Below are 27,207 nucleotides of genomic sequence, written 5' to 3'. Positions count from 1 at the left end.
ATCTAAGAGACTATGGCAGTTTTTCACAGGGAAAGCTACTCTTTCTTGGCGATGGGGGGTGAATGTCTCTTGCCCTCCAGCTCCCTTTCTACAGCCTTCCTTTTCTGCAAAGTCCTTCCTGATTTTCTCATTTCACTGGGGAACCATCGCTGGTGCTGGGCTCTAGCACAAAGTCACACAACCAGAGGCAGAATCCCTGGATGCTCACAGGACAGAGAATCTGATTCTTCTCCTGCCTCCTGGTTTCTGGCAGTGGCTGCCGCTAGACAGACAATTACCCAAGAAATGTCAAGTTATTATTGCTCTAAGCTGTGGTCATGCCTAGAGCATGAGATCCTTGTTCTTTGAGTCCTGGCTTCCTGAGAGGGATAATTAAAACCTCGGCCTCCCTGCTCTGTTCCACTGAGAGCCCTGGCATTTGGCATGTGCAATTAAAAACAATTCTTAACGTCTTCCCTACTAATACCTTGGATCACAAAAAAACACCTGCGCATTCTACTGAGAATTCTACTGAGAATATTTCCTGCTTTGACCTGCTTCTTCCCAGGCTCGGGAAGGTGGAGCCTGAAATGCATGCAGCAGATAAAGGCTGCAGCATGTAAGTAAAAGTTGAAGACATCCGAGGAAAATCAAGTTCAGACACACTGCAGTTTGCATCACTGGGGAGGCCTTTCTTCAACAGCAACAGAAAGGAAGGCCAGGAATTTGCCAGCAGAGGAAAACTTAGCTAAAAGTATGATGGTCTGAGTTTCCAGGACTGAGTAATAGACTATTACCAGCGTTCCTCAAGGCTGTGACCTTCAGTAGGTCATTCAACTCTGAGCTCTACTTCCCCCATCTCCAAATTTACTGTTGAATTAAACCTCTGGCATTCATATTCTCTCTTTCCCTTCCCCTCCCCTTCCCCCACCCCCACTTCTAGGGAATGAATCCAGGACCTTTTTCACATTCATGCAAGCATATATGCTTTACTGCTGAGCTACAGTCAAAGCCCCAAATCTCAGGGAACTCTTGGCTTTATCACCTCTCGTAACTTCCTCCACTTCACCCCACAGCACAAGCTCAGCACTCAGGCCACAGTTTGGATGGCACTTGATCAGAAAAACCCCAAAACGCCATGGCAAAGCTGATCTCATTAGGATACCTACCACACGCCTCCCCTTGATTGACATGCGCCCACAAGATTATGTATTCAATGATTCTTCCCCAGCAAACTAAAAAGTCTATGGAAACTGTGAGTTTACCCAGTTCATGGCTGCATTCCTGTAGCTAGTTAGCATGGTGCCCTGCTCAGTAAGCTCAGTGCTTCACTGCTAGTGGTGACCAAGCTGGTACTACAGACAGATACTATAAGTTGTTTGAAATGGAAATTTGTGTTATCAATGCAGGTACTTAAAAGAGGTGCAGAGTCTTATGGGCTAACACACAGAGCAGGTGTATACTGTGTCATGACACTGCAATGGCTGAGAGTTAGGAGAAGTAAATGCTTAGAGCCTTAGAAGCTGCCAGCTGTAAGAGCAGGTCTGAAGCTCCTGAGAAATAACCACAGACCGAAAGACTGCTCATCTCTACTTCTAGGCCTTGACATCTACCTGTCCAACAGATGCCTGAGGAAGCCGGGGTGAGGGAAGGGATGGCAAAAGCCCAGGCTCGGGAAGGTGGAGCCTGAAATGCATGCAGCAGATAAAGGCTGCAGCATGTAAGCCAGGAAAGCCGTTAGTGTGGACTTTCGGAGTTCAGGAGACACCGAGTTCTAACATTTACTGTAAACGGGGAGGCAGCAGATTTCATATAAAATCCAGTCAAAGCAGGAAATATTGATAGAGGAAGAGATACCTGACCCAAGCCTTCCAGCCCAGGGCGGGCAGCTTTAGTCATTGGATCTTGCTGACTCAGCAGTACACACCTGGCTTGAAAACAGATGAGGACTTCAAGGCAGCCACCTCGGGGAGAAAGCCATAGGGAAGGGAATGCTCAGAAACACTGTGTAGCCACCATGCACAGTCACTATGCAGTAAGTATGCCGTCATTTTGCACAGTGGCTATGCTGTCCGTGTTTGATGGGAAATAAAAATCAACAACCAAACAAGTAAAACAGGCAGTGTGACATGTACTTCACAGGTAAATCACGTAGACAATGATGATGTAACAGGAAGATTTGACCAAACCAGAGGAGACTGGGATGACAGGACACAGAGCTCATGGTGACACGAGAAAGCAGGATAAGAAAGAAGAAAAGGAGCCCATGAAGAAGAAGAAGGATTTAGGCACATCAAGTTCACAGATGTCAGCAGGAGGGGTGGAGGCCAGGCCAGGAGAGAAGCCTGGCCATCTGGCAGAAGCAGGCTGCGGGGCCAGCACAGCAGCACTCCCAAGCTGCTAGCTCCCTTCATCCCAAGAGGATCGCAAAGAGACTAACCTTAGGAGTTGGGGTTCAGCGTCCCCACCCCTCCACCTGAAGTCTCACTGCCTGCAGGTTCAACCACCTTAACTCTGTGGAGACAGAGTTAAGGAGAGGGAGAAGGAAAAAAGGGGGGCGCGTTCAATCACCTCCATTGCAGTATACTGTTCCAGTCGATGAGTGTTATTACTGGTTATTGTTTTTAAATCTATTACTATGCTAGTTTATAAGTTAAACTTCATCATATGTATGTATGGAAAAACTGTACAGCGTTCAGTACTCTGTTCAGTTGCAATGTCTTAGACCATATCCCCTATGGATAGGGAGACAGCAACTTAACTCTAGAAAGATCCCTCTGGCTACATCACAGAATGAAGTTTGAAGATCTCCACCGCCGACTGCTTGGTGGACATAATACCCCAGGAAGACTTGAAAATGCAAACTACTGCCAAGGATGGATTTAACATTCAATTGCAAGTGCCTGGACAGATGCCTCACCAAATGGGAGGACTGGCTGCTCTTCTGGAGGACCCGGGTTCCATTCCCAGCATTGGCAGCTCACAGTCAATTCCAACCCCAGAAAATCCAACGTTCTTTTCTGCCTGACTTCCAAAGGCCCAGTAATGCATGTGACACACTTACATACACACAGGCAAAACGCTCAGATACATAAAATTAAAATAAGTACCTCTCCTTCAAAAAAACAGAACCACAAAACTGTCAAGAAAGCAAGGGGTCCACATAGGATAACCCAATGTAAAACAAAATAATAAACCCAGCCTCGACATGATGGATTCTGCCAAACCCAGTAGTCTTTACACAGTGCTGATGGCTACTGGGAAATATGTACAAAGTGATGGATCCTTGAGCCTGCTTATTAGAGGCTGTTATGGTTTATATAGAGAGTACACACACAAAACAAACAAACAAACAAACAAACAAACTAATGTGTTAATAGCTTGGACCCGAGCTGGTGGAGCCAATTATGGAGAGGTGATGGAGTCAGGTGGGCACCGACCTAATCTCCTGGATTAGTTCATCTATTGAGTCATCATTTGATGGCACTATTGGGAAACAGTGGAAGCTTTGGGGGCCTCGTGGAAGGAAGTAGGTCCCTAGGGGCATATCCATGAGGGATATATTACCCTAGGCCTGCCTCCCTTCTGCCCCATTCCTTCCCAGCCACCATGCTGTGAAACGAGAGGTCTGCCTTGCTATACAGCTCCGCTCCCCAGTGTTCCTTCTCATCACAGACCTGAGATCAAGGGAACCAGCTAGCCATTAGCCAGAGTGCTGGGAAGCATGAGCCAAAAGGAATAATTTCTGCTTTAAGTGCCTTGTGTCAGGTATTTGGTCAGGGATGGATAACTAACCAACAGAGACCCTAGCCGACAGCTGTTCTCCCAGGCTGTTACACCTTCTCTGTAAGGAAGACTAGAAAGACGTGGATTGCACTGAAGGGAACACTAAGGAAGTTCCAGTCCTTAGCTGTAAGTAAGGAGAAGAAAAACACATCTCTGCTGAGGATTCCTAATCACAAGCTCGTCTTCCCCTGGGCTCTGTGTTTATGTTTTTCACATTCTTCGCTGTGTCCACAAGCAGGGTGTTTGCTTAAAGAGGGCTCTGGTTGGAAATGCCCTCAAGTGGCAGTACCTGACAGATAGAAGAGAATTCTGATTTCTCTAGAACATAATACCTGAAGTCATGCATACACATACACACACACATAGCACACAGAAGTCATGCATAAATACACACACACACACACACACACACCTAACACACTCTGAAGCCATTCAAACACACACACACACAGAGTATACTTTGAAGTCATACATGTACACACAAACACAAACAGCATACTCTGGAGTCATGAGTATGCACACAGACATACACACAGCACACTCAAATTTACTGCTAAGGAAAACTTAGCTTCAAGAAATATGGCTGAGCTCTTCAAAAAAGTAGCTGTGGGAAAACTGGGCAGCCACGTGTGGAAGGATGAAAGCAGATCCTCACACATCATCCAGCACAAAATCGATGAAAACTAGATCAAGGACCTTAATATAAAACCTGGAGGTCTGAAACCAGCTAGAAGAAAACGCTTCAAGACAGACATTACCGGGACTTTCTGAAAAGTACACGGTATCAAACAGGGCAAAGGGAGAAAGTAGGTTCACAGCCAATTGTCAGCCAGGCCCGGCGTGAGCACTGCACACCCAGCTTCCAGGAAGCTGAAGCACGAGGCTGCTGTGGATTCCAAGACACCTGGCATACATAGCAGGACCTTGTCTCAAAAGAATAGAAAATAAAAACAAAACAAAAGACCCAAGCCATTATCAAGAATGAGCTGAAGGAGGAAGAGAAGGAGGAGGAGGAGGAGGAGGTTAGAAACGTAAGAGTTTTTGAGATGTAAAGAATATGAATGAGGCACAGTATACTCGAATGCAGTAAAATGGGACATGGGGAAAACAACATATTCTGAAAGACCAGAACGGGGGTGTTTTTTGAATGGGTAGTGAGCATACCAAAACCCACTTCAGAGAAGATTTGCTTCTAGAACAACAAGCGAATTCCTCCCTACAGAAATCCCAGTGAAACTGCAGAACTCTGTTGACAAGGAAGTTAGCCCAAAAGGCATCAGAAAAAAAAAATTAATGATACTTAAAAGAGACAGTTTGGCAGGCTCTTTGACCCCCCCCCCTCCCGAGGGAGGAGCAGCCTTGCTAGGCCACAGAGGAGGACATTGCAACCAGTCCTGATGAGACCTGATAAGTTAGGGTCAGATGGAAGGGGAGGAGGACCTCCCCTATCAGTGGACTTAGAGAGGGGCAGGGAGATGAGGGAAGGAGAGAGGGTGAGATTGGGAGGGAATGAGGGAGGGGCTACAGCTGGGATACAAAGTAAATAACCTGTAATTAACATAAAAAATAAAAATTATAAAAAAAGATAGTTTATAAAAAGCACTGCAATATGACACAATAGGGTTAACAGCTAGTTATCAACAAACCAAAAGGCAGCTGAGTCTACATCTATGAAAACTTTTACACTTGCGAATAAAGTCAATCGCTGAACAATTTGCAAACAGGACTCACTGAATGCGACTCTAAAATATTCCTCTCAGAAACAGAAAAACAAGTATCCAAGGCCACAGAGGAGTGGAGAACTTCTTTTAAAAATGGTTACTAAAAGCATAAAATTTACATCCTTAACTATTTTTAAAAAACCATTTATTCCTTTGGGCAGAGAACAGGGAATCTTAGGAAAGAAGTGGGAAACAGTAAGATCTGAAGAGGACAGGAACTCCACAAGGAGAGTAAGAGAACCAAAAAATCTGAGCACAGGGGTCTTTCCTGAGACTGATACTCCATGGACTATGCATGGAGATATCCTAAGACCCCTGCACAGATGTAGCCCATGGCAGTTCAGTATCCTTGTGGGTTCCATTGTAATAGGAACAGGGACTGTCTCTGACATGAACTGATTGGCCTGCTCTTTGATCACCTCCCCCTGAGGGGGAAGCAGCATTACCAGGCCATAGAAAAAGACAATGCAGCCACTCCTGATGAGACCTAATTGACTAGGATCGGAAGGAAGGAAAAGAAGACCTCCCCTATCAGTGGACTTGGGGAAAGGCATGTGTGCAGGGGGGGAGGAAGGGAGGGATTGGGACGGGAGGAGGGAGGGAACCACAGGGGGATACAAAGTGAATAAAATGTAATTAATAAAGAATTAAAAAAAAACTATTTATTGCCAGGCGTGGTGGTACATGCCTGTAACCACAGTGTTCAGGAGGCAGAGGCAGGAGAATCTCTGTGTGTTCAAGGCCAGCCTGGTCTACAAAGTGAGTCAGGACGGCCAAGGCTACACAGAGAAACCCTGTCTTGAAAAAAAGAAACAAAAGAAAAGACTGTTTATTTTCTGTGTTTTATTGTTTTGCCTACATGTATGTCTATGTTGGTGGAGGCCAGATGAGGGAGTCGGATCCCCTGAAACTGAAGTTACAAACAGTTGTGGGTCATCGTGTGGGTGTTGGGAATGGAAGCCATGTCTTTAGGAAGAGCCAGCTGGCCCTTCCCTCTCGCCCCTCTCCTCAGTTACTTTCTAGGTATGGTACTGGTAGGTGCTCATGAATACAATAGTATTGGTAAACTTTCACTGGTAAAAATGTACAAACATGCCAGATGTTTAAAATGATAACAGCATTTTATTTGTGGAGATACTTTGTAAAAATCAAATTAAAATGCTTAAAAATAAGAACACAGCATTTAAGAGGGAAGTGAGTTTCCCCAAAAATCCCTTTATTATTCAGGAGGAGTATAAAAGATATTAACTTTGAACTTTATTAAGTTAAATGTGTATGATAGAATACCTAGGTAGCCATTAAAATTCGAATATAAAGTATAACTTCCAAAGCAATAAAAGGGAAGAAGGAAATAAAAAAAAAATTGGAAACCACCCAAAAGGAGGAGAAAGGACAAAATCAGGGGGGAAAAATGAATAGTAAAGATGGTCGAAATAAATCCAAACTATTACAATAAAATCTATTAGCCAGTCACAACAAATACCATCATCAAATGACTGATAGCCCATAATTCCTTAAGCTCGTGATAGACAGAGAAGGTACAGTGTGTACACCATTTCTGTTCAGTACTGACCTAGAATCCTAGCCAGAGCTGTAGGACAGGGAGAAAAAGAATTCGGGCTGGAATGAGAAATGATCCTCTCAGTATTTGCAGATGCTCTAGCTAACCTTTGAGGGAATCCAGAAATCTCTGCAGAGAATGGCCGGAGGAGGGGGAGGACTGGGTGCTGAAGGACAGTGGTCCAATTTGCCATGAGAAGGAAGGGGAGGAAGTCGGAGTAAAGATGGCAAGACATGATTTTTGAGGCTTCTGAAAAGGGGATGCACTTCAGACTTCCGCTGTGGATCAGTGTACTAGAAAACAGGGCCTCAAGAGCAAAGCCCTCTGTCCTGCCTCCTGCTTTGTGCTGAGTTGTGGGTTTGTGAGAGCAGACACTGTGTAAGTCTGGCTCTAAATATGCTAACTTTGAGTTCCCATTGAAGGAGAGAGGAGGAGGAGAGGGAGAGAGGGAGGGAGGGGAGAAAAGAGGAAAGGAGAATGCATGGATCTGGTACTTGGGTCTTTGCAGAGAGGTGGCAGCTGAAGTGATGGATGCATTAAGGATGGGACCTAGGTAACAGGAGGAGAACTCCTGTCTGAGCATTTGGGACCTCCAAACAGGAAGCAGCAGGGTGGTTTGTGGAAAGGGAGGTCCCTGTGTCTCTATTTCAGCTGCATTGGGGAAATATTTCTAGAAGATGCAAGAGGGGTTTAGAGACCTGAAGGACTGAATCCAGTTGTGCCTCCTCACAAGACTTCATGGTTTTTCTTCTACCCTAAAGACATAACAAACAGCAAATCCAATAACTGAATAACATATTGTTTTTTATTAGGAAAACAAATGCTCCTTCAGGCAATACCTACCTCTAGTGCATTTGAAGCTCATCCAGACATTCTAATGAACCTCTGCATCCCTGACAACTGTGCTAGCTTGCTGACCTTCACCCCTCTGGCATACGAGATCCTTCTTACTCAGAATATTCATATTTAGTTACAACGGATTTGCGAACACATTTGATAAATCTCCATATTCTTCCATAGATAACACTCTCATCTGCATCATTCTCCGAGCAACTGTGAGCCTTGGCATTTGTCAGAAACAGCCATTTCTGCTCTTGGATGAGGATTCATCTAGCTAGCTCGCCGACTCATAACAAGGAGTTAACAAGAAAAAAATCACCCACTGCTTCATCCTAGAAGAAAGTACAGCTCATGCCCTCCACAGCTTTTTCTTAACTGTCTAAAGCAGATAGTCTTGTTCTACAAAATTAAGCCATTTTAGGTGACAATGGAAACAGACAGGACCAGTGTCTTATACATGGCTGTGAGCAGAATATGAGGAAGTTTACCCAGCCTCTGAAGGCCACAGTTAGAGAAGTAGGCCTAGTACCATGTCTCAGAACAAGACAATTCAAATGTTTGCAATTCCCACGCAGATGATGGGAAATCAATTGCATTTGGCGCCCTGATCACTCGGCTTTCTCCGTGGCCTTTAGACTGGATGTTAGAAAAGATGCTGCTATGCCTGGACTGTGGTTTGTGCAGGTCCCACCCACAGGGTTCATAAGTTGCTAGCCTGGTCATCAGTGTGGTGGTAGTGAGGGGTGTGGAAACCTCCAAGAGGTAGGGTCCACCAGAAGTCCTTAGGTCACTGGACTGTGCCTTTAGAAGGGGTTCGGTAGTTGTCGTATGGCAACAGGCTTGGCTGCTCCCCAGTCCTCTAGCTTTCTGTCTGGTTATATGACTCTTCCACCCTTGACTAGCTTCTGCAATGGTGAAATGAGCCACCGTACAACCTCACCAGAGCTGAGCTGATATAGGCACCACTCCGGAAATGCGAGCTGGCCTTGGATGTTTTGTTATAGTGAAAGAAGACAAGTTCAAATAACGCTAAGCTCCAGGAAACAGCCGGCTAGTCGGGAGAGCTCCCAGCAGCTTCCCTGCACCATGATGCCACTGCCTCAGCCAGAGACGCCGATTCTCCCTCCCTTTGCTCCCTCAAAGAGCTCCCGGAAAGCAGCACTTTCCTGCTTCTTCTCCTGTGTCCCTGGCCTTGCTTACTTGGAACTCTTCCCTTTTGCCCACCGCTTCAATGGGCTAAGTTCCTGGGTCATAGCCTCAATTTTATCACATTCCTTAGCTTGTGTTACAGCTTCAAAGGCAACTTCAGATGGATTTGCTCAAAAACATTATTTCCGTTATTCATTCTCCATTCTCCCAGGATCCAAATCAAATCTCTGTTGGACCTCTGTATAGATCATTCTATGCACTACATGTCCAGCAAGCTGTGCCAGAAGACATGTTAAACTTTTCATACCCCAAACCACACACAAACACACACACACACACACACACACACACACACGCACATACACACACACGCACACACACACACACGCACACACACATACACAAGGTTACTAAAGCACACTTAATGCTTTGCATTCCTCCTGCTTGGAATCACCAAGTGATGGGTGTCTTCTTGTATGTTAATGAGATGCCTTGTGACTGGATCAACCAGATAAGGGTTGATCCTTGGGAAGACCAAGGTAAGATTATTGGCTTGGGACCTTGAGCCTTGCTCTTCAATCTCCAAGCAGATGAGAGATGCCTGAGGTTAAATCACTCACCAATACTCTGTGCCTTAACCCTCATCTCTATGAAATGAAGCCTCCAGAAGCCCCCAAAGGGAGAACTAGACGGCTGAGCATTTGGGGAGTCCCAGAAGGTGGCAGTGTGAAACACATATGTGTGGTGGCAATACATTATTATGAAAACAGACGAAACTTCTGCTTTACCTTACAGCAAATTAATACTGCACAGGTTGAGGTCACTTCAGACTTAAAACTGCTATCCTGCTGTGCGCTCAGCCTATTTGTTTGACCTGCTTTTAAGAGAACAATGTAACAACCAATTTGACTTGCCTTGGATTTCCCACATAATCAGATTCTGCAACCTAAGCTAATGCATAGCTCTAATCTTACGCTACACACCCTTGCATGCCCCTGATCCAGAGAGCCATGGCTGTGTATGTATGTGTGCTATCATAATAATTTCCTGAAAACAGTGAGCACATCGAAAGTGACCTTATAAAGCAAATATCCACCATAAATGTTGAAAGTGATGTGGATATTGCTTGCTAAGTCTGTTTGTCTTGTTCCATTTGCTTTCTGAGTGCTTCTGGGTCATGGAGTCAGTAAGTTTCATTCCCTGTAAAACTCTGTTAAAGATTTCTGTAAGAATCCGCCATTCCTTCCCCTATGATGCTTTCTGTGTTGCTTAATAGATACAGAGAAAAAGCTCTTTATTAGGGAGGGACTCAGACAAAGTGAAAGACAGTCAGACATGAGGCAGGTATAGACACACAAAGGCAGACTACGGACAAGCCAGAAACCATGAGCTACAGAAGACACAGGGAGAGAAGTGGAGAATTCAAATCTGGGCTTGCTCCTGGTCAAATTAGTCCAAGGAAAAGGGCTTTGATTTCTTTCTTTAATGGGACACCAATGTATTTCTGTGTCTCTAGGGCTATCCTTAAAGGGTTTAATTGACACATATATGCAAGCTGCCCAGCCAGCTCTTTACCCAACATGCACTTGTATCATTGGGGTGGGCTATGTAACTGGTAAATGTAAGCCTTAGTTCTGTAAAACACTCTAGCAAGTTCTTCAATCTGGGAGGGATATTGTGGGAACCCCAGTTTATAGCTGGGGAGCCAGAAGCACAGCTGAAACACCCATGGCTGGAGCTGGAACCAGCATCTAAAGTGAGGACAGTAGGGAACAGAGGGCTTAGCTTGTTTTTCTACAGACTTTACCTCTTGCTTCCTTTTCTAGCCCACTCCGCCACTGAACCCAAGTTCAAGTCCTCACACCCAGATTGCTGCAATAAGTAGCTTCAATTTGCCCTTGCCTTTCTCCCTCAGATCAACTCCACAGCGCTTCGTCTAAACCATGAACCTAATCAGCTTAATCTGCTGCTTCAGACCCCCAATGGCTTCCTCTCCCGCAAAGCAGGGGTTTTGAGACTGTTTCCACAGGAAAACAACTTAATCAGGACTCCCAATAGATGCTCATTGACTTATAAAGTTTACCCAGGTAAAGGAATTTTAACATCTCTGCCTGACTTACGTGGATGGGTTTATCCACGCACTGGGTCAGTCAGCATGTTTTCCAGGAATGAAGAACAGAACCTAGGCAAAAATCTCCACACGTGAAGACAAACCCAAGCTCCCTGGTTTACGTTTTTCACAAATTGGATTCCGTCCATCTGTCCAGATGAACTGTAGTCCCCATACATCTACAACTGCCACTTTACCCATAAGCTACTTGTATTAGCCAGCTGTCCCTCCCTGTTACAAACACCCGACACAATCAACTTAGAAAGTGGAAAGGTTCGTTTTGGCTCACAGTTGGAGACTTCAAGGCTAGGGAACAAAGGATTCCCTCACACTAGGACCCCACAGTCCTCCCCACTGGGCATCTCCCCAAAAGTCTGAAGACTTCCCACTAAGCCCCACCTCTTAAAGGGTCTACCCCTGGACAAAAGCACCACAGGATAGGAACCAAGTGTCTAATACATGGACTTTTGGGGGACATTACCCGAATCACAGCACTATCCTTTCCATGCCTGCTATTCACATACAACAGAATATACTACAAGAGACAAGGCTCTCTCCCACCAACATCCAGTGGGTGGCCGAGAGCCATTTCCTGTACCTTTCTGGGCCCCATGTCCTCCTCTGAAGAATAAATATGATGCTGATTTGTAAGTTTGTGACAGCAGGTGGTGTAGAGTCAAACACAGAGAAGAGACGTAACAGACAATCACATGTAGCAGGAGCAAGAGTAACCAGGGTTTGTACACCAAGGGTGCCTCAGAAAGGCAGGACTGTCTTTTCTCCCAATGGCTGCCTTCATAAAGACCTTTCAGTGTTTAAAATATCTCCCGTGAAACGAATCACTGAAGTTTCCCAGGTGAAGCACGGTCGCCACCTCTGTCTGTCTTTTGTGAACCACTTGCAAGTATCCACGGTTGCCTTTCATAACACTGCTCATTCTTGACGTCTGCCTTTCATTTGTTTAAGAAGATAGAGGCTTATGCATTCCCTCTGAGTACAGATTTGATGGCTGGTGGCATGTTTATCATACCCAACGCATCACCACGACTTACTAATATCACAACTCTTAGCAGAGTGCCTACCCTATAAAACATACTCAACAAATGTTTACCGGTATTTCCAAAAACAAAGGAAAAGAGAACTGCTTAAGAGTCTACGCATGTGCACAATTTATCCCACCAGCAACTTATTCAACAGTTGACAAAGTGCTTCCATGTTTGCTTATGAGAAACAGGCTGTTAGCTCCTCCTCAGCAGCTCAGCAACTCACAAAACACGTAATAAATTAAAGAGATGTAACTGTTAGACAATATCCCTTTGATGACAGGGGTTTTTTTCCCATCTTGATATGATGCCAAGTTAATGTTATCATAAAATAATCCCATTTAACTGCAATTGTGCAGTTTACAGAGCCATTACTGTCATCAAAAAGTAGAATTATATTCAAACCCAAAAACAGAGGCTTACATAGGAATAAATGGCATTAACATGCAAACAAATTACATGCAGGAGAAATGGGCGTAGTGGTGTGACAGGCATTCCAGCTTGGGCTCAGCATAAACAGATGATTGCATTTTAATATTTATTCATACGTGAACAATGAAAACAAATCACACTGGCAAGTTAAATTCATATTTGTTTAAGAAGACAGAGGCTTAAGCATTCCCTCTGAGTACAGATTGCACTGGGCATGCTCAGGCTTTGCTCAGACAACCCTGCTATCCAGTGTATCTATGACCTTGAGGTCGGCTATTTTCACAGGAGAAACCTGGGCTTCAGGGACATGTAAGTAGAGGCCAAAGAGGCAGGATATGTGCAGAATAAAGCAAGCCACAAAATAAAAATGCCAAGGGATCGCTGAGAACTGGAGCCTGGGTTTGGTTCCCGCTGAAACTAAAAACATCAAGAGAAAGGGTGGGAGTGTTCAGCCCAGGAAGATGAGCCAGACCAGAGTTGCTGCCTGGAGCTATGCACCATGCTCCTACAGCCTGTATTAATGGGTGGCACCAACGTAATTCAAAATACCGTCTACACCACAGCAGCCTTTCTAGGCTCCTGGGTGAGCTCTGGGTTGACACCGCAGAAGCTCCCTGAGGAATGCAGTGTGTTTCTCTTCCCAGGAAGCTGCTCTGTGGCAGTTTTTCTTGATTCAACTCTTGGGAGTGTGGATAAAGTCATGGTTGCCTGTGGGGTCTTATCTATAGCAAGGGTGGCTTTCCAAACCCTCCCAAGGCCTCCTGCTATTCACCGATGTCTGATGGAGCAATAAGGAGGAATGGTATTATGGCACTGGCAGGAAAGGGCGCAGCTGGAGATGGTTGAGTTAAGTGAAATAATCCAGACCCAGAAATACAAACACCACCTGTTTTCCCTCATGTGCCAAATGTAGGATTAAACAGAGACGTACACACATGCGCATACGTGTAGATGCACACACACACATTTACACACATACAATGTGAAAGTACATGGAAACTATGAGGGAGAAGCTGTCAAAAGAGAGGGATGAAGGAGAAACAAGAGAGGGGAGTTGGGGCAGGAAACAAAATGCCTTGTTTTTCCTTGTATGTAGAATCTAGATTATACATAGATATATGTATACAACCTATATATCTTCATTAAGGTTTCTATAGCTAGGATAACAGAGCGTGAGGAATGCCAGAGCAGGAACTCGGGGAAGGAACCTGGAGGTGGGAACTGGAGCAGAGACCAAGGGGAGGTGCAAGTTTGCTGGTTTACTCCTCTCAGCGTGCTCAGCCTGCTTCCTTATAGCAGCCAGGATCACCAGCCGTGGGGTTGAAAGCACTGTTGATAGTGGGGCCCTTCCACATTATCAATCCGCAGTCAAGAAAATGCCCTCAGGTTAGTCTCGTGGGGGCATTTCATCAATTGAGGCCTCGTCTTCCCAAATTACTTTAGCCTGTGTTAAGTTAACAAAAAATGAGCCAACACACTATGTATGTGTGTATGACATGACAGCAGAAGAAGGACTATTGAAGGAAGAAAGGAACCAATGGGGTGTGAAAGTAAAGGTAGATATGAGCTAGATTTGATGATATGTGTGTGAAAATATCGTAATAAACACCATTATAGTGTACATTAATTATACAAATTTTAAAGAAAAAAAAAGGATGTTTGAGCGAAGGTATGAAAGAGTTGAGGAAATTAGCAAGCAAACCCCTGCAGAGAGGTACAGAGAGCTTGAGGCAGGACCATGTACCTAGCAAAGTCCAGTGTGGTACATGGGAATAAAAGATGCCAATCCAATGGAGGAAATTCTTCAGTTGAGATTCCCTCTTCCCATGTGACCATTGATTGTGTCAAGGTGACAAAAACTAACCGTCATAGCCAGGCTTTTTGTATCTCCTAGGTAACAGCATTGCCATATCCTTGCTGTCTCTCTGGGTATCACATTCATGAAATCCCACAGGAAACACTTTTTCTGAACAATCTCATTCCCTCATTAAAACACTAAAAGATGGGCCACTGTTTATAGATAAGAAAACTGAAGTTAGGAGAGGCTCGGTCCGTACCTCAAGCGGGTGCTTCCTGTGACAGACATGTCCCCTAGGTCTGTGTACATGACCACATGCTCAGGACATCACACTTAATGCCTCCTGAATTCTAGAGGCATTCAGATCTACGAGGAGCAAGGATGAATGGGACCAAAGGCTGTTATAGCTCCAGGCTCAGGATCTCCTCCCCTTGAGAGCTATTCTCTCACAGGCTCTGCAGATTCATTGATCAATTGCCTGAACAATGTGCATCACAGATCTAGGGAATACAACCTGTTTCCAACTCCATGTAAAGCCACATCACAGAAACCTAATGGCTTGGTACAGCTGGCTATTTGAGCCTCAGGACTAAAAGATGCTGAAAGGGACTTTGCAAAGAAGGTCAATATTTAGTAGACAGTCCTTTCAGTGTTTCCGAGTGCTTCTCAGTTGTTATTTATTCCACCTGAGGAATCAATCAGTCTACAAAAGGCTGATGGGTATGAATGTTTATGGCCACTTGGGATCTGTTGGATACATGCATCAACATTTAGGGATTTCCCATGGTAGAAGCTAGGACCCATTGTACCAGCTTCCATTACCGCTGCAGCTCAGACTTGTGTCCAGCCAGAGATGCCTGCCCCAGACCCTGAACTTGGCAGCTAGTGAAACAAAAGGCTACAAGAACCTCACCTTCCTTAGCTCTGGATATAGAAGGGAATCATTCCCCCACTCCTTGAAACATAGTAAAATAAACATTCCACGTATCAACGTCTTCTCTTCTGTCCATACCCAGCTGCACCCTGTATGTTGATACTGGAGAATTCTCACCCTCTCAAGAGTTTGAGTGAAGTACGTACAAAGAGAAATGGTAGGGGAACAAATACTGGCAGTTAGATCAGCAACTATGCACAGAGAATAAAAGAACAAAGGAGTATCTTAGAAACAATGAGCTTCAAAGCAATAATTATGTTATTCTTCTCCAGTTGTCTGTAGAACTCCTTTACAGTTGTCTGTATTCTCCTTTCTGGTTTCCAAGTAATACGTCCCTCATGGGAAAGTACCACAACCTCCCAATGCCCTTACAGACTCAGGAGAAACAGACCATTGCTAACGACTCTGCAGGAATAGAGCAGACACTCTGTAGGTCAATGTGCGTTTTAGTTCAGATAATAATCTGAAAATAATAGTAAAAATAAAAAATAATAAAATAATAATAAAAATAAATAATAATCTCAAAATATTTGAGATTATTTCTTTGTTGCCATAAAGACATCATTTCTACCCAAATGTTTGTGCACGTCTCATATGCTTGAGATCCAAGAAATACCAGCCCCACACCCTAGAAAACCAGAAGCCATTGAGTACCAAAGTTACCCTGAAGGGCTATACATGCTACAAGATGGTGTGCTTGGAGGTAGAAAAGAAAGAAAATGAAAGACTGTTCCAGGACATGGAAGAGACATCTGAAAGGAAAAACACAAGAAGAAAAGAAAGAGGGACAGAGAGAGGAAGAAAAGGAGAATATACTAAAATACTGGAAGAAGATACGATAAATCAAATGGTATGACCTATGCTCACAGATCAAATGTTCTCTCTCAGAAGAAGAGATGAGAAATCCTGACCCCTGTATCTGGAACTACCAAAGTCTGATTCCTTGAATTCCAAGAAAGTCACTCTTACAAATACAGGAATCAACCGTTGGTTCCGAACTAATTGAAATCACCCAAACTTGCAAGAATTTAACTAGTTGGCAAGCTAGGGAACTTGGAACAGATACTTCACTTTTCAAGCAAACTAAGGCATTCAGGATTGGGGCATCATTTTATTCTTTACGTGAAGGTTTAATGTTTTAGAAAAATTCCAAAGGAGACACCTTGTTGAGTGTGAAACCTGTGCCGTCCTTCCGCTGTCGCTATCACATGCTATAAATCCAGAAGTCAGCTTTCTTTTAGTAAGGCATCTGTCAGCCAAAGTCTATACTGTAAGTAACGGGCCTTACCCGTGGCACACGACCACGAGCGCACAGTTCGCTGAGTCCCACAGCCACGCTGTCTGCTTAAGATCTGAGCATGTGACCTAAGACTGTTCCTGATATAAAATGTTGCTGGAATGACAAGGAAACAGGGGCAGCTTCAGCTGAACCTGCCTCAAAAGAGACCAAGAAATGCAAGCAGAGTCCAAATCCAGAGTGGAGGGTGGTGGGTAGTCCTATGATCCTTAGCATCTGGACAGGAGCACAGCTACGCCCTATCTAACTCCTGGGCTTTTCAATATTATGAACTAAAATTAAGTCTTGTTTCTCTCCAAGTCGGTTTCAGCTGAGTAGTCTTCATGCTAGTAAGCGTCTAGAGCAGTGGTCCTCAACCTTCCTAATGCTGCGACCCTTTAATACGGCACCTCGTTTTGTGGTGACCCCACCCACAAAATTATTTTTCTTGCTACTTCATAACTGTAGCTTTGCTACCATCACGAATCATAATGTAAATATCTGTGTTTTCTGATGGTCTTAGGCAACCCCTGTGAAAGGGCTGTTTGACCCATCCCCCCCTCAAAGGGGTCATGACCCACAGGTTAAGAACCACTTGTCTAGACGTTATAACCCTTGAAGATTTTTTTTTCTAAATTTCCTACCACACACAACTAATCTGACACACATTTAATCAATACCACCTAATTTTATCATACAGCTAAGATAAACACAAGGCAAATCTTTGGCGGGTTACATTTGAATTACTCCATCTCCAGAGCCCTTCAGGAAGATAGCCAAACACTGATCTTGACCATCAAAGTCTCCTAAGGTTCGCTGACACTTAATCACTCTTGTTAGCTGTGAGAATCTCCAGGGCAGGCAGCAAAGCCCCAGAAACCAGTCAGCCCATCTGCTGTCACTGCCTGCAAGAGCCAAATTAATGGCAAACCCCTTGAGTTCCGCTCTTCCACCAGCAGCCCCTCCAACACTGAACACAGAGTCCTAGAAATTTTCCTTAAATAATCTTAACTCAAATGAATTTTTTTTGTTTTATTTTTTTTAATTTTTATTATTAGTTACATTTTATTAACTCTGTATCCCAGCTGTATCCTGCTCCCTCATTCCCTCCCTTATCTCCTCACTGCCCCTTTCCAAGTCCACTGATTAGGGAGGACCTCCTCCCCTTTCATCTGACCCTGTTTCATCAGGTATCTTCAGGACTGGCTGCGAAGTCCTCCTCTGTGGCCTAGCAGGACTGCTCCTCCCTTGTCAAATGAAGAATGTTAAACTAAACAAAACAGACTCAAGTCCCATAAATCACATTCACTGGGTGAGACATCATTGTCACGTGGTATTATTCCTTTTGCCTTTCCCAAATGAGCTTAGAGACTAAAATTATTATATATTTATGAGGTCTAGACTCAATTTAAATTTTCAAGTTTGCTATTTTAAAATAAAAATCTAGCTATACATATATTTTTTCCCCATCTGTCTTTGCTTTGTCTTGTTTTGTATGTGGCGCTAGGGATAAATCCCAGGGCCACATAGGTGGTCTGCAAGCCCTCTACCATCATGTCAGAGCTCCAATCCTCATGTGATTTCTTTTTAAGAAAATTTTTCTATTTTCAATAAGGAAAAAAAATCTATGATAAAAAAATATGATTGTATTGTATTGTTTGCAGAGCTAATCAATCACTCTTGCGCAACAAATACTCACTGTGAGAATAGCGTCCTAGACCGGACAATGAACTTGAACACATATTCTAAAGCTTTTAGAGTTCTGAGGATGGGCTCACACTGCTCCCCTCTGCTGGAGGTATCCAAGTACGTCTTCAGCACCGTCATCAGTTTCCTGAATAAGGGATAATATTTTCAAAATACGGCTCTCTCTAATCCACAGCATGGTAATTAGTTTGCTCAGGAAATTATAAGGCATTCAATCAAAGGTTAAAGGTGGCAGTGCAGCAAAGCTCGCGACTCATTTGCAAGCACAAAAATAACTGCTTCAAAATGCATTTATTACAGGCAATGAATAAGTATTTCCTGCCCATAAAAAAGCCAGCAGAGATAAAGTAGTGAGGTAAAAAATAATCTTTTGATGAGGGGAAAAAAAAAACTAGGCATAATCAGGGGAGAGTAAGAATGACGGTCATAATGTCTTTTTCCACTTTTTTTCTATATAGACATGTTACTGTAATTGTCATGGAGCTCCTTTGATTAGAAACTTTCTACAGCTATTCATTAGCAGGAGGTCAGACTTTGGAATATTTGGCCCATCATTCAAGGTTTCTTCATAAGCTGGCTGCCACTGAATTTTCCTGTGGGTTTTCATCTTTGACCCTGGGTCTCCTTCATCCAATCAACACTGAGCTACTGAGCAAGCACACTGGTGCTCACAGGTAAGTTCTCACTGAACAACAGTTGACTAGCTCAATGATCCGATAAATTGCTTGATTATTTACCAATATAAACTGTTCACCCAATCTCTGGTTATTTATTTTGGTTATTTAAGGATATGTGAAACATCCAAGCATGGGTTAGATAATTTACCAGAAAAGGAAGAATTCAAGCAGGGCAGTGTAGCATGCCTGTAATTCCAGAACACAGGGAGGCAGAAGCAAGCGGATCTCTGTGAGTTCGAGGCCAGCCTGGTCCACAAAGGGAGTCCAGGACAGCCAAGGCTACACACTGTCTAAAAAAATGAAAAAACAAGAAAGAAAGAAAGAAAGAAAGAAAGAAAGAAAGAAAGAAAGAAAGAAAGAAAGAAAGAAGAAAGAGAGAGAGAGAAAGAAAGAAAGAAAGAAAGAAAGAAAGAAAGAAAGAAAAGGGAGCACTCACCCCAGCTAGTGTCAGTGAGAAATGCTCAAGTTCCCTGTGCCCCTGTATCTTGCCGGAACCAACTCAGGTGCATAGAAAATCCCTGTACACACAGCTACTTACTTGTAGGCCAAGGTAGCGCTGAAATGCTGTTGGATGTAAGCCTCCAGAACGGTGTTAAAATGCTGGAATTTCCTGTCTGCGATGAGTCCTATTATGTAGATCTGAAGAAGAGCCAGAATTATTGGGGGTGCTCTGGGAGGGTACCCAGAGCGGGAGCCTATTCACCTGCTATTACCGAACCCTTGTCACAATTTTTTTTTGTCCGAGACTTAATCCCTCTAATGAATAATTAATCCTTTTCACTAATACATTGTCTCTTGAAAAAAGGATATTTCAAAAAGTGCGCTTTGGGGTATTAGAAGATAAAAGGATTTCCTACTCAACTGAGAGAAATCTCAGGTTGGCATTAGGCTACCTTCTTTGTTACAGGACCTCTGCAGTCGGGTATACACTTCTTTGCATTATGAATCTCCAAGAGGCTCATGCAACATTTAGGACTTCCATCGATAATTTAATCAAAGGACCTTTAGTCATGAAGCAACATTCCTGTACGGCTAACATTCTAGGGGACCTTCTTGAATTGCACTTAAGAAAGCCACACTTATCTCTGAGTGATATGTTCTCCAAAACGCAAACACCCATGACACCGAGCTACTGTATCATATGTTTGCTGGTCATGGATAACCCCAACAGTTTTTCTTCCTGTCCTCTTAATTATATTAAATGTATTCATTGATTTATTGACAGTGAGCAAAGGTGAAACCCAGAGCCTGCCACATGCTGTTGAGTATTCTAACACAGGGATATACCTCAAGCCCCAGATGTTTCCCATGATTCCTTTCACATAGCATGGAGAAAATTGAAGTTGCAAGAGAGACAAGAGTAACACCCTATGGGTAGGGAAACCAAAGTGCAGATGGTATTCCAAGGTGAAAAGTTCACTAGCAAAAGCAAAATGACCCTGGTTAATTATAAGACACCAAGGAGAGATGGTAAGATAGATAGGGTAACATCTGGGTGCTTTAACCTGGTCTCAGACTAGTTCTACATCCACAATCGCATGAGCTGTCAACTAGATACCAAAAATCTGACCTCAACACTTAATCCCTATATCTACCCTGCCATGCTTCAGATTCTCAAATATTCAGGAAACACAGAAGAGAGTCAGCAGCTACTTATTCTGTTTACCAAAGGTTCCAAAACCTCCAAATATTCATAGAAAGAACCACAGCCCATATGTTCTCAGTTTTCTCACAGTGAGGCAAGCATTCAAACCTGATGTTGCCGAATAATTGTCCCCACTCTCTTACCAAAGCATCAAAGACGAGGATGTCATACTCGTTACTTTGAGAGTGTTCCATCATGATGTTGAAGAGGGCATCCAGAGTGTCCTGGAGGAACTGGATAAAGAAGGACGGTTGTATTCAGAAAGAGGACAGATAGCCCACAAATCTCATTCCTGTGTGTCCTTTCCAGAGAATAGGAGCACACATCCAGTGGGCCACATTCAAGGGGCTCAGAGCAGTTTCATGCACAAGCCACAGGACTTAGAATGACATGACCCCACATCAATGACACAGAGACACACAGAAGGACAGTTCCCATGGCAGGATTTTGCACCATATGGAAGAAAAGCAACCTACTTCCATGTACAACAATGAGGAAGACTCTGAAAACACTGCATTAAATAAAATAAGTCAGACATACAATGCCAATTCTCAGTCTCTTGCTCTTGACCTCCAAGAGCAAGGAAAAAACCATATCACCACCACTGCCACCACCAACAAAAATAACTGACAAGAAGCAATCAATAAAGATGGTCAGCCTAATGGCTGTGCCTCTGATGGAGGTGCAAGGGGAACCTTCAGCAAACCTACCAATATCCTGCACCTTTATAAGCTAGATAGGGTGCACATGTGTAAGAATTCTTTGAGTTGCATTTGACAGTTCTCTGTAGCTATATTATTGTATGTAAAGAATAACAAAATTCAATAATCAAATGTTTTTAAAGAAGAAAATAATAGAAAACAAGAAGGCAAAGTAATCTCACCCCACCCCCCAAGCTGACTTTTCTAGGCCGCCCAAAGAAAACTGGCCTGGGAGAATTCCTTTGCCATTCCTAAATTAGGTAGATGGGTCAATGATGTATATTTAAAGCATTGATCAGGAAATACTGCCACTGTTTCCCAGGGTTGAGCAATTAAATCAAGCTTGATTCCCCTCTTCCCTCTTAATAGGTAAAAGATAAATTTCCCATGGTCCCTTTACACCCAAAGTGGCCACGCAAAGAGGTCTGATCTCTGCTTTCTAGCTATTCCAAGTTCTTGATGGAAACACTATCACCAGGACCACTGAGAGATCTGTTCGAATTCACAGTGCTGCAGAGGAGAGCTGGTTTAACTAGACCTGCTGTCTAGAAGCATTGCATTCTCTACTGCCATGAAGAAGCAATATTGGCATTTGCATTGTTTTCTACCTGTTTTACTAAGATGTAAGCCCTGATGTCTTTCTCTTTCCCATGAAGCACAAGCTAAATATTTTTGTATTTCTACCAATATGCACATAGTATTAAGAGACCGTACTGTTACTATATTACTACATGTGACAATGTGTAACAAGAATATTAGTTAAATATATTGAATTTCCCATGTTTCACATGCTGTAACTCACCTATTGTTATGCACTATGCATAAGAGACTGTGTTGAGTAATTTTTAAATGTTATCACTACAGAGGCTCATAACAATCCTGAGAAATGTGTCATAGTCATAATATTATGACATAAAACACGGAGGTGGGAGAGTTGAGATCTACATCCAAGTTGGTTTATTTCCAGGGCCTAATTCAGCCAGTTGTTTTGATGCCCCGTGTTCAATGCCTGCCTGGATTTTTTAGTAGGGATCCTTCATGGTGGATTGGGGAAGCATGCTATCATCAGAGGTCAAGCCATTCCACCCCTTCAAAATCTTGTTTCACCCCTTGCAGCTCTGACACTGCTCTGACTTCCAAGAGCAAGGGAAAACAGCTTACCACCACCACCACCAACAACAACAACAAATCGATAATGAGTTAGCCTAATGGTTGCTCCTCTAGATGCTGGATGGAGCTAGATGCTCAGATGCTTAAGAAGTCAGGATGAATGCAAGCAAGGCCCCACTGACCTTCACTACTTCCTCTCCGTCCACAATCTTCAACTTCTCTAAGTTCTCCTGGAGTAGTTGCGGCTTCATCCGCCACTTCAGCAAACCCAGCAATCCCACTAAGAGAAGAATCCAGAAAGGGACTTTTGTTACTGGTTAAACCGTCTACACTTGGCCTCCTCTAGGCCTTACGCTCCTGTGCATAAGCACCGCAGACCCAGCTTTCAGTGGTCCCATTACCGTTCTGGGTGAGCTTTGTGGAGCACACCAGGGTGGAAATGGAGAATACATCCCGGGAGCTGACAGAAAGGCCCCCAACGCTGCTGGAGCTCCGGCTTAGGGTGCCTCCCTTGTTTTCCACATGGTGTCGATAGGAAGGAAGTGTCAAGTAAGCGCTGGCATCTTCCATCTTCTTGCTGTCTCCCTAGAAACAACACTTTGGTTACTGCTCTAGGGTAAGACCACATTATGTGATGCCACACAGCGCTTGTAGTGGTTGAATCATAGGCTGTAAGGTGTGGCGTCCTGAAACAGCAAGGAAATCATCAAAGAAACAGTATGAGGCGAGGCTGTTTTCCCTCAAAACAGGTAGAAATCCAAAATCGCATCAACGGAAACGGGGTAGCTCTATAAACTGTACTAAAGGGTTATAAGGGAATTGAAACTCCCAGACCACAAATGATCCATCTTAAATTTTTGAGACAAAAAGAAAAGGTAAGATGCTCGCCAGTAATATAGGGAATCCATTCCAAACTAAAGGTTAGTGACAAAAGCCATAGCTCTGGACCTTCTCTGTCATTCAAGTCCATATCACCTTGGATTCGTTCTTTGGCCTCTCTGGGTCATCTTCATCATGCACAAACTGTGTCATCTGACTTCTGAGCAGAGAGAAAGCATTATAGGAAACCATACCTACTAGGTCCTCACTCTGCAATGGGACTTGCACCAGGACCCTTTCCTGCATCAGTTTACCTCATTTAAGGCTCATAACCATTGGAAACATATCCTGCTATAGGTGGTCAAGCTTGGCCAGTCCTGCCAAGTCTATCTTCAGTTTGCAGATGAGGGAAATGAGGTTTGACGCAGTCAAGTGAAAAGGAAAATGAGTTGTCATTGCTCTTCTACCCCCTAAGAACTTCACAGACTGTTGGGGAAAGAAAGACCTTCAAGCCAAGAATTACTCTATTGTGATGAAGGGGAAAACGGAGGCTGTAAAAGAAAGGAGCCTTTTGAGAAGGGCGAAGAATCTCAGAGAAAAGTATCATGATGCGATTATGATGGCCATATCCAGCATGGGTGTCAGAGCAATTGTGGCCTGAAGGCTGAGAAGTCTGAGATGAAGGTCTGGTTCTTGCTGATCTCTTAGCTATGCCCATTTTATTGCTGTATGCTTTGCCTCCAGCTTGGGCCTGATAGCTGTATCCTCTTGTCCTGACACAGGGAAGATCCAAGAAAACGCTCCGCATCCCAGTTTGTGACCAGCTCAAGCTCTTGAAGGTTAAAAATCAGAAGAGTGGGCACATGCATAGACTTTAGAGCCCACACAGCCCCCTTCATCTTGTTGAGTTTCCAAACGTACCACTGTAACCGCTTGCTGTGGCTTGAATGTGATGGTTAGCTCCAACTGCTAACCTGATAGGATCTAGGATCCCTTAGGAGACAAACCTCTAGGCATGACTCTGAGAGAGTTCCTAGTCCGAGTTCATTAGCCAGCTATGATGGCATACATCTTTCATCTCAGCTCTTAGGAGGCAGAGGCAGGCAGATGTCCGTGAGTTCATTAGCCTAGTCTACATATGGAGTTCCAGGCCAGCGGGATTCCATAGTGAGACCCTGTCTCAAGAAAATAATAAAATAATAAATAATAGATTGGATTGATTGAGGTTGGGGACCCTCCCCTAGACGAGCGCAGCGTTATTCATGTTCTGGGTCTCTGGTTACTTATGGCTATCTCCTGCTGGCTGTCTAGGATGCAGTGTGACTTGAAGCTCCTATTTCCAGTATTTTACTCTGGAATTATGAGTCCAAATAGTCCTTCCTTCCTTTGGCGTTTTTGCCAGATAATTCGTCACTGCAGTGAGAGAAGCAACGAGTACAGTTCCCAACACTCATAGGCTGGACACCTGATGGCCAGCATGGAGTTGAAAAGAGCTTTTGGAGATCTTTGGGCCAGTGTGGCACTGTCCTTGGAAGGAATTAAGGTACTGTCACTGGAACCCTGATTACGTCTCCAGAAAGGATTGTTGGTTGCACCAAATCTGACTTTCTGTTTGGGAAGTGAACTCTTTCTCATACATAAACTCTCGGCAATATGTAGGATACAGCCAAGGCAGCCCTCACCAGAGCTTAGCAGTGTGGGTCCCATATTCTCCAACCCCCAAAGTTGAGGGCTAAGAAACCTTTGATTACAATGTAGCCTGCCTTGGGTATTTTGTTAGAATATCATGGAGTAGACTTAAAATACTCATTGTGAAAAATGAAACTCAGTGACAGGGTGCTTGCCTCAAAATGACACCCCCCATTCAGTCCCTGGAACTGTCCTCCCCTCTCCTCCCATGAAGAAAAGAAAGAGAAGAAAGGAAGAAAGGAAGAAAGAAAGAAAGGAAGGAAGGAAGGAAGGAAGGAAGGAAGAAAGAAAGAAAGAAAGAAAGAAAGAAAGAAAGAAAGAAAGAAAGAAAGAAAGAAAGAAAGAAAGAAAGAAAGAAAGAAAAAAAGGAAGGAAGGAAAAGAAAAAAAGGAAGGAAGGAAGGAAAGAAAGAAAGGAAGCAAACAAAGAAAAAAAAGTGAAATGGAGACTCAGGAAGCTGTGAAATGAGCAGGAGGGTCTGGAGCCCTAGATTGTAACAGCTACAATGTAGCAGCCCTCAATTGTTTCCACATATTCCTGACAAGAGTTCAGAGCCTTTTTCTTCCTGTAACATTGGCACTTCCACTTCCTGAGGTCTTTGCTCAGCACTGTCCTGTCTGTCAGCAATGTCTCATCTCTGCCTCCTAAGGATTCACTGAGGGTTCAAAGAAGAGGGACCAAAGTCCAGAGAAGTTCAGATTTTATCCAGGCTCACAAGCCCTGGTAAGTATGATTTCAGAGTCCACACTGTTAACACCTAAGCCATCCCGCTACCACTGCTCTGCTCCTTGCAGGCCACCATACCTTGAGAACAACCAACTCATGGTACCCGTCATGCAGTGTCGTTCCGTCTTCTTTCATGAGCTTCACATAGGACATGGCAAAGTTCTTCTCTCCTTTGTCTTTAGCTGGGGACAGCATTGCAAGGGCAGAAGAGAAAAACAAAAAGCCAAGAGTCAGCCAGCAATTCTGTCTCCTCTCCTTGCTGGGACTGCAGGAGTATCATGAGTGGCATACTCACATTCTAGGGATGACCGGTGCCGGAACATAAACCGCAGATGGATTCTCTGCATATCTTCAATAGGGACAGCCACCTCAGGAGGCAGAAATGACAGCTCAGAAGACATTAAGTTGAACGGACCCCAGCCCCTGCAACCCCCGCCTCAGCAGCCTGACCATTTAACATAGAACAGTATGTGCTGATTTACTTCCCATCTATCAAGGCTGATGAGCTGTAAATAAATTACATGAGAACTAGCTATAAGGAGAAAATAAAGTATCAGATGTAATCCATTTGGCAAATTGCATCCCCAGCCAATGAAAAGAGGTCCATAAATTATAGTGAGGAAAAATGAATCTCCCCAAATTGATATAAAAATCACATAACTTTAGCATGTGACTTGATGCACTGCAAGCAGCAGCATGCACATTTTTCGGGCATACCCCAGGAGCCCTGGCAATTGCAGCCAGATTTAGCAAATTCACAATGGCCAATAGGGGCTTTGCCTGATGGCTCTCACATGCAAACTAATAAAAGTGTTTTAATCATATATATATGTATATGTATGTATGTGCATATATATGTATGTATATGTGTGCATATATTTATTTATTTATTTATTTATTTATTTAATCCAACATGTATATCTAGACCCAGCCCCTCTTTGGGACACATTTCCTGATGCTTTTGCTTTGAAAGCCACTACATGATGACAGTCACCCTCAGGTGGCCTCAGCATCATCCTCCAATGCAACTACCTCCAGCCTGCTAGCACCGTTAACTGAAGTGCTTTCAGCCTGGCTCTTGAACACGGACAATTCAGGACAACACAGAAAAGCTAGGCTATCTTCGAGAACCATAGCTGGGTTGGAAAGAAGAGTAAGCTTGCACCATGCGGGCAATTATTAAAAGACAAACAGATGTGTTTGTTGTAACACTTTCTATTTAAAAAATAAATAAAATTTGAGACAGGGGAATTCCACCCTTCTACCTGTGCTTCAGACTGAGCAAAAGGGCTGAGAGGCTCATAGGCACCTGCAGCCTCTTTTGTCCTCTCCCTGAAGACTGAGGGTTACCAAGAGCTGCAAGGCACTAGCCAAGCTGATGCATGGTAGTCCCTGAACCCAAAGAGCTCATGTTCCACGCAAGTGACAATAATAGTGACAATAATAGTCATGTGGCAATAGCTGGCAGAGAAGGAATCTAACCAGGGTGCAAGAGAGCTCACAG

The 27,207-nt window shown here is 43.8% G+C and overlaps 1 protein-coding gene across 1 annotated transcript in view; it reads right to left on the bottom strand.

The window, feature by feature from the left end:
• Window positions 1–27,207, bottom strand: part of Dock2 (dedicator of cytokinesis 2) — a 405,024-nt gene that overhangs the window by 300,660 nt on the left and 77,157 nt on the right. Inside the window, exons 16-22 of the mRNA XM_060363865.1 lie at window positions 25,999–26,071; window positions 25,782–25,885; window positions 22,871–23,054; window positions 22,652–22,749; window positions 20,802–20,891; window positions 19,552–19,652; window positions 18,329–18,463 (exon numbers count right to left, since the gene is read on the bottom strand). Coding sequence (XP_060219848.1) covers window positions 18,329–18,463; window positions 19,552–19,652; window positions 20,802–20,891; window positions 22,652–22,749; window positions 22,871–23,054; window positions 25,782–25,885; window positions 25,999–26,071 — 785 coding nt within the window. The remainder of the gene's footprint in view (window positions 1–18,328; window positions 18,464–19,551; window positions 19,653–20,801; window positions 20,892–22,651; window positions 22,750–22,870; window positions 23,055–25,781; window positions 25,886–25,998; window positions 26,072–27,207) is intronic.

This window comes from Meriones unguiculatus, chromosome 11 (genome assembly GCF_030254825.1).
Source record: "Meriones unguiculatus strain TT.TT164.6M chromosome 11, Bangor_MerUng_6.1, whole genome shotgun sequence".
Classification (NCBI taxonomy): Eukaryota; Metazoa; Chordata; class Mammalia; order Rodentia; family Muridae; genus Meriones; species Meriones unguiculatus.
Note: the sequence above shows the minus strand (reverse complement) of the source record. Positions and strands in the feature narration are given on the sequence as shown.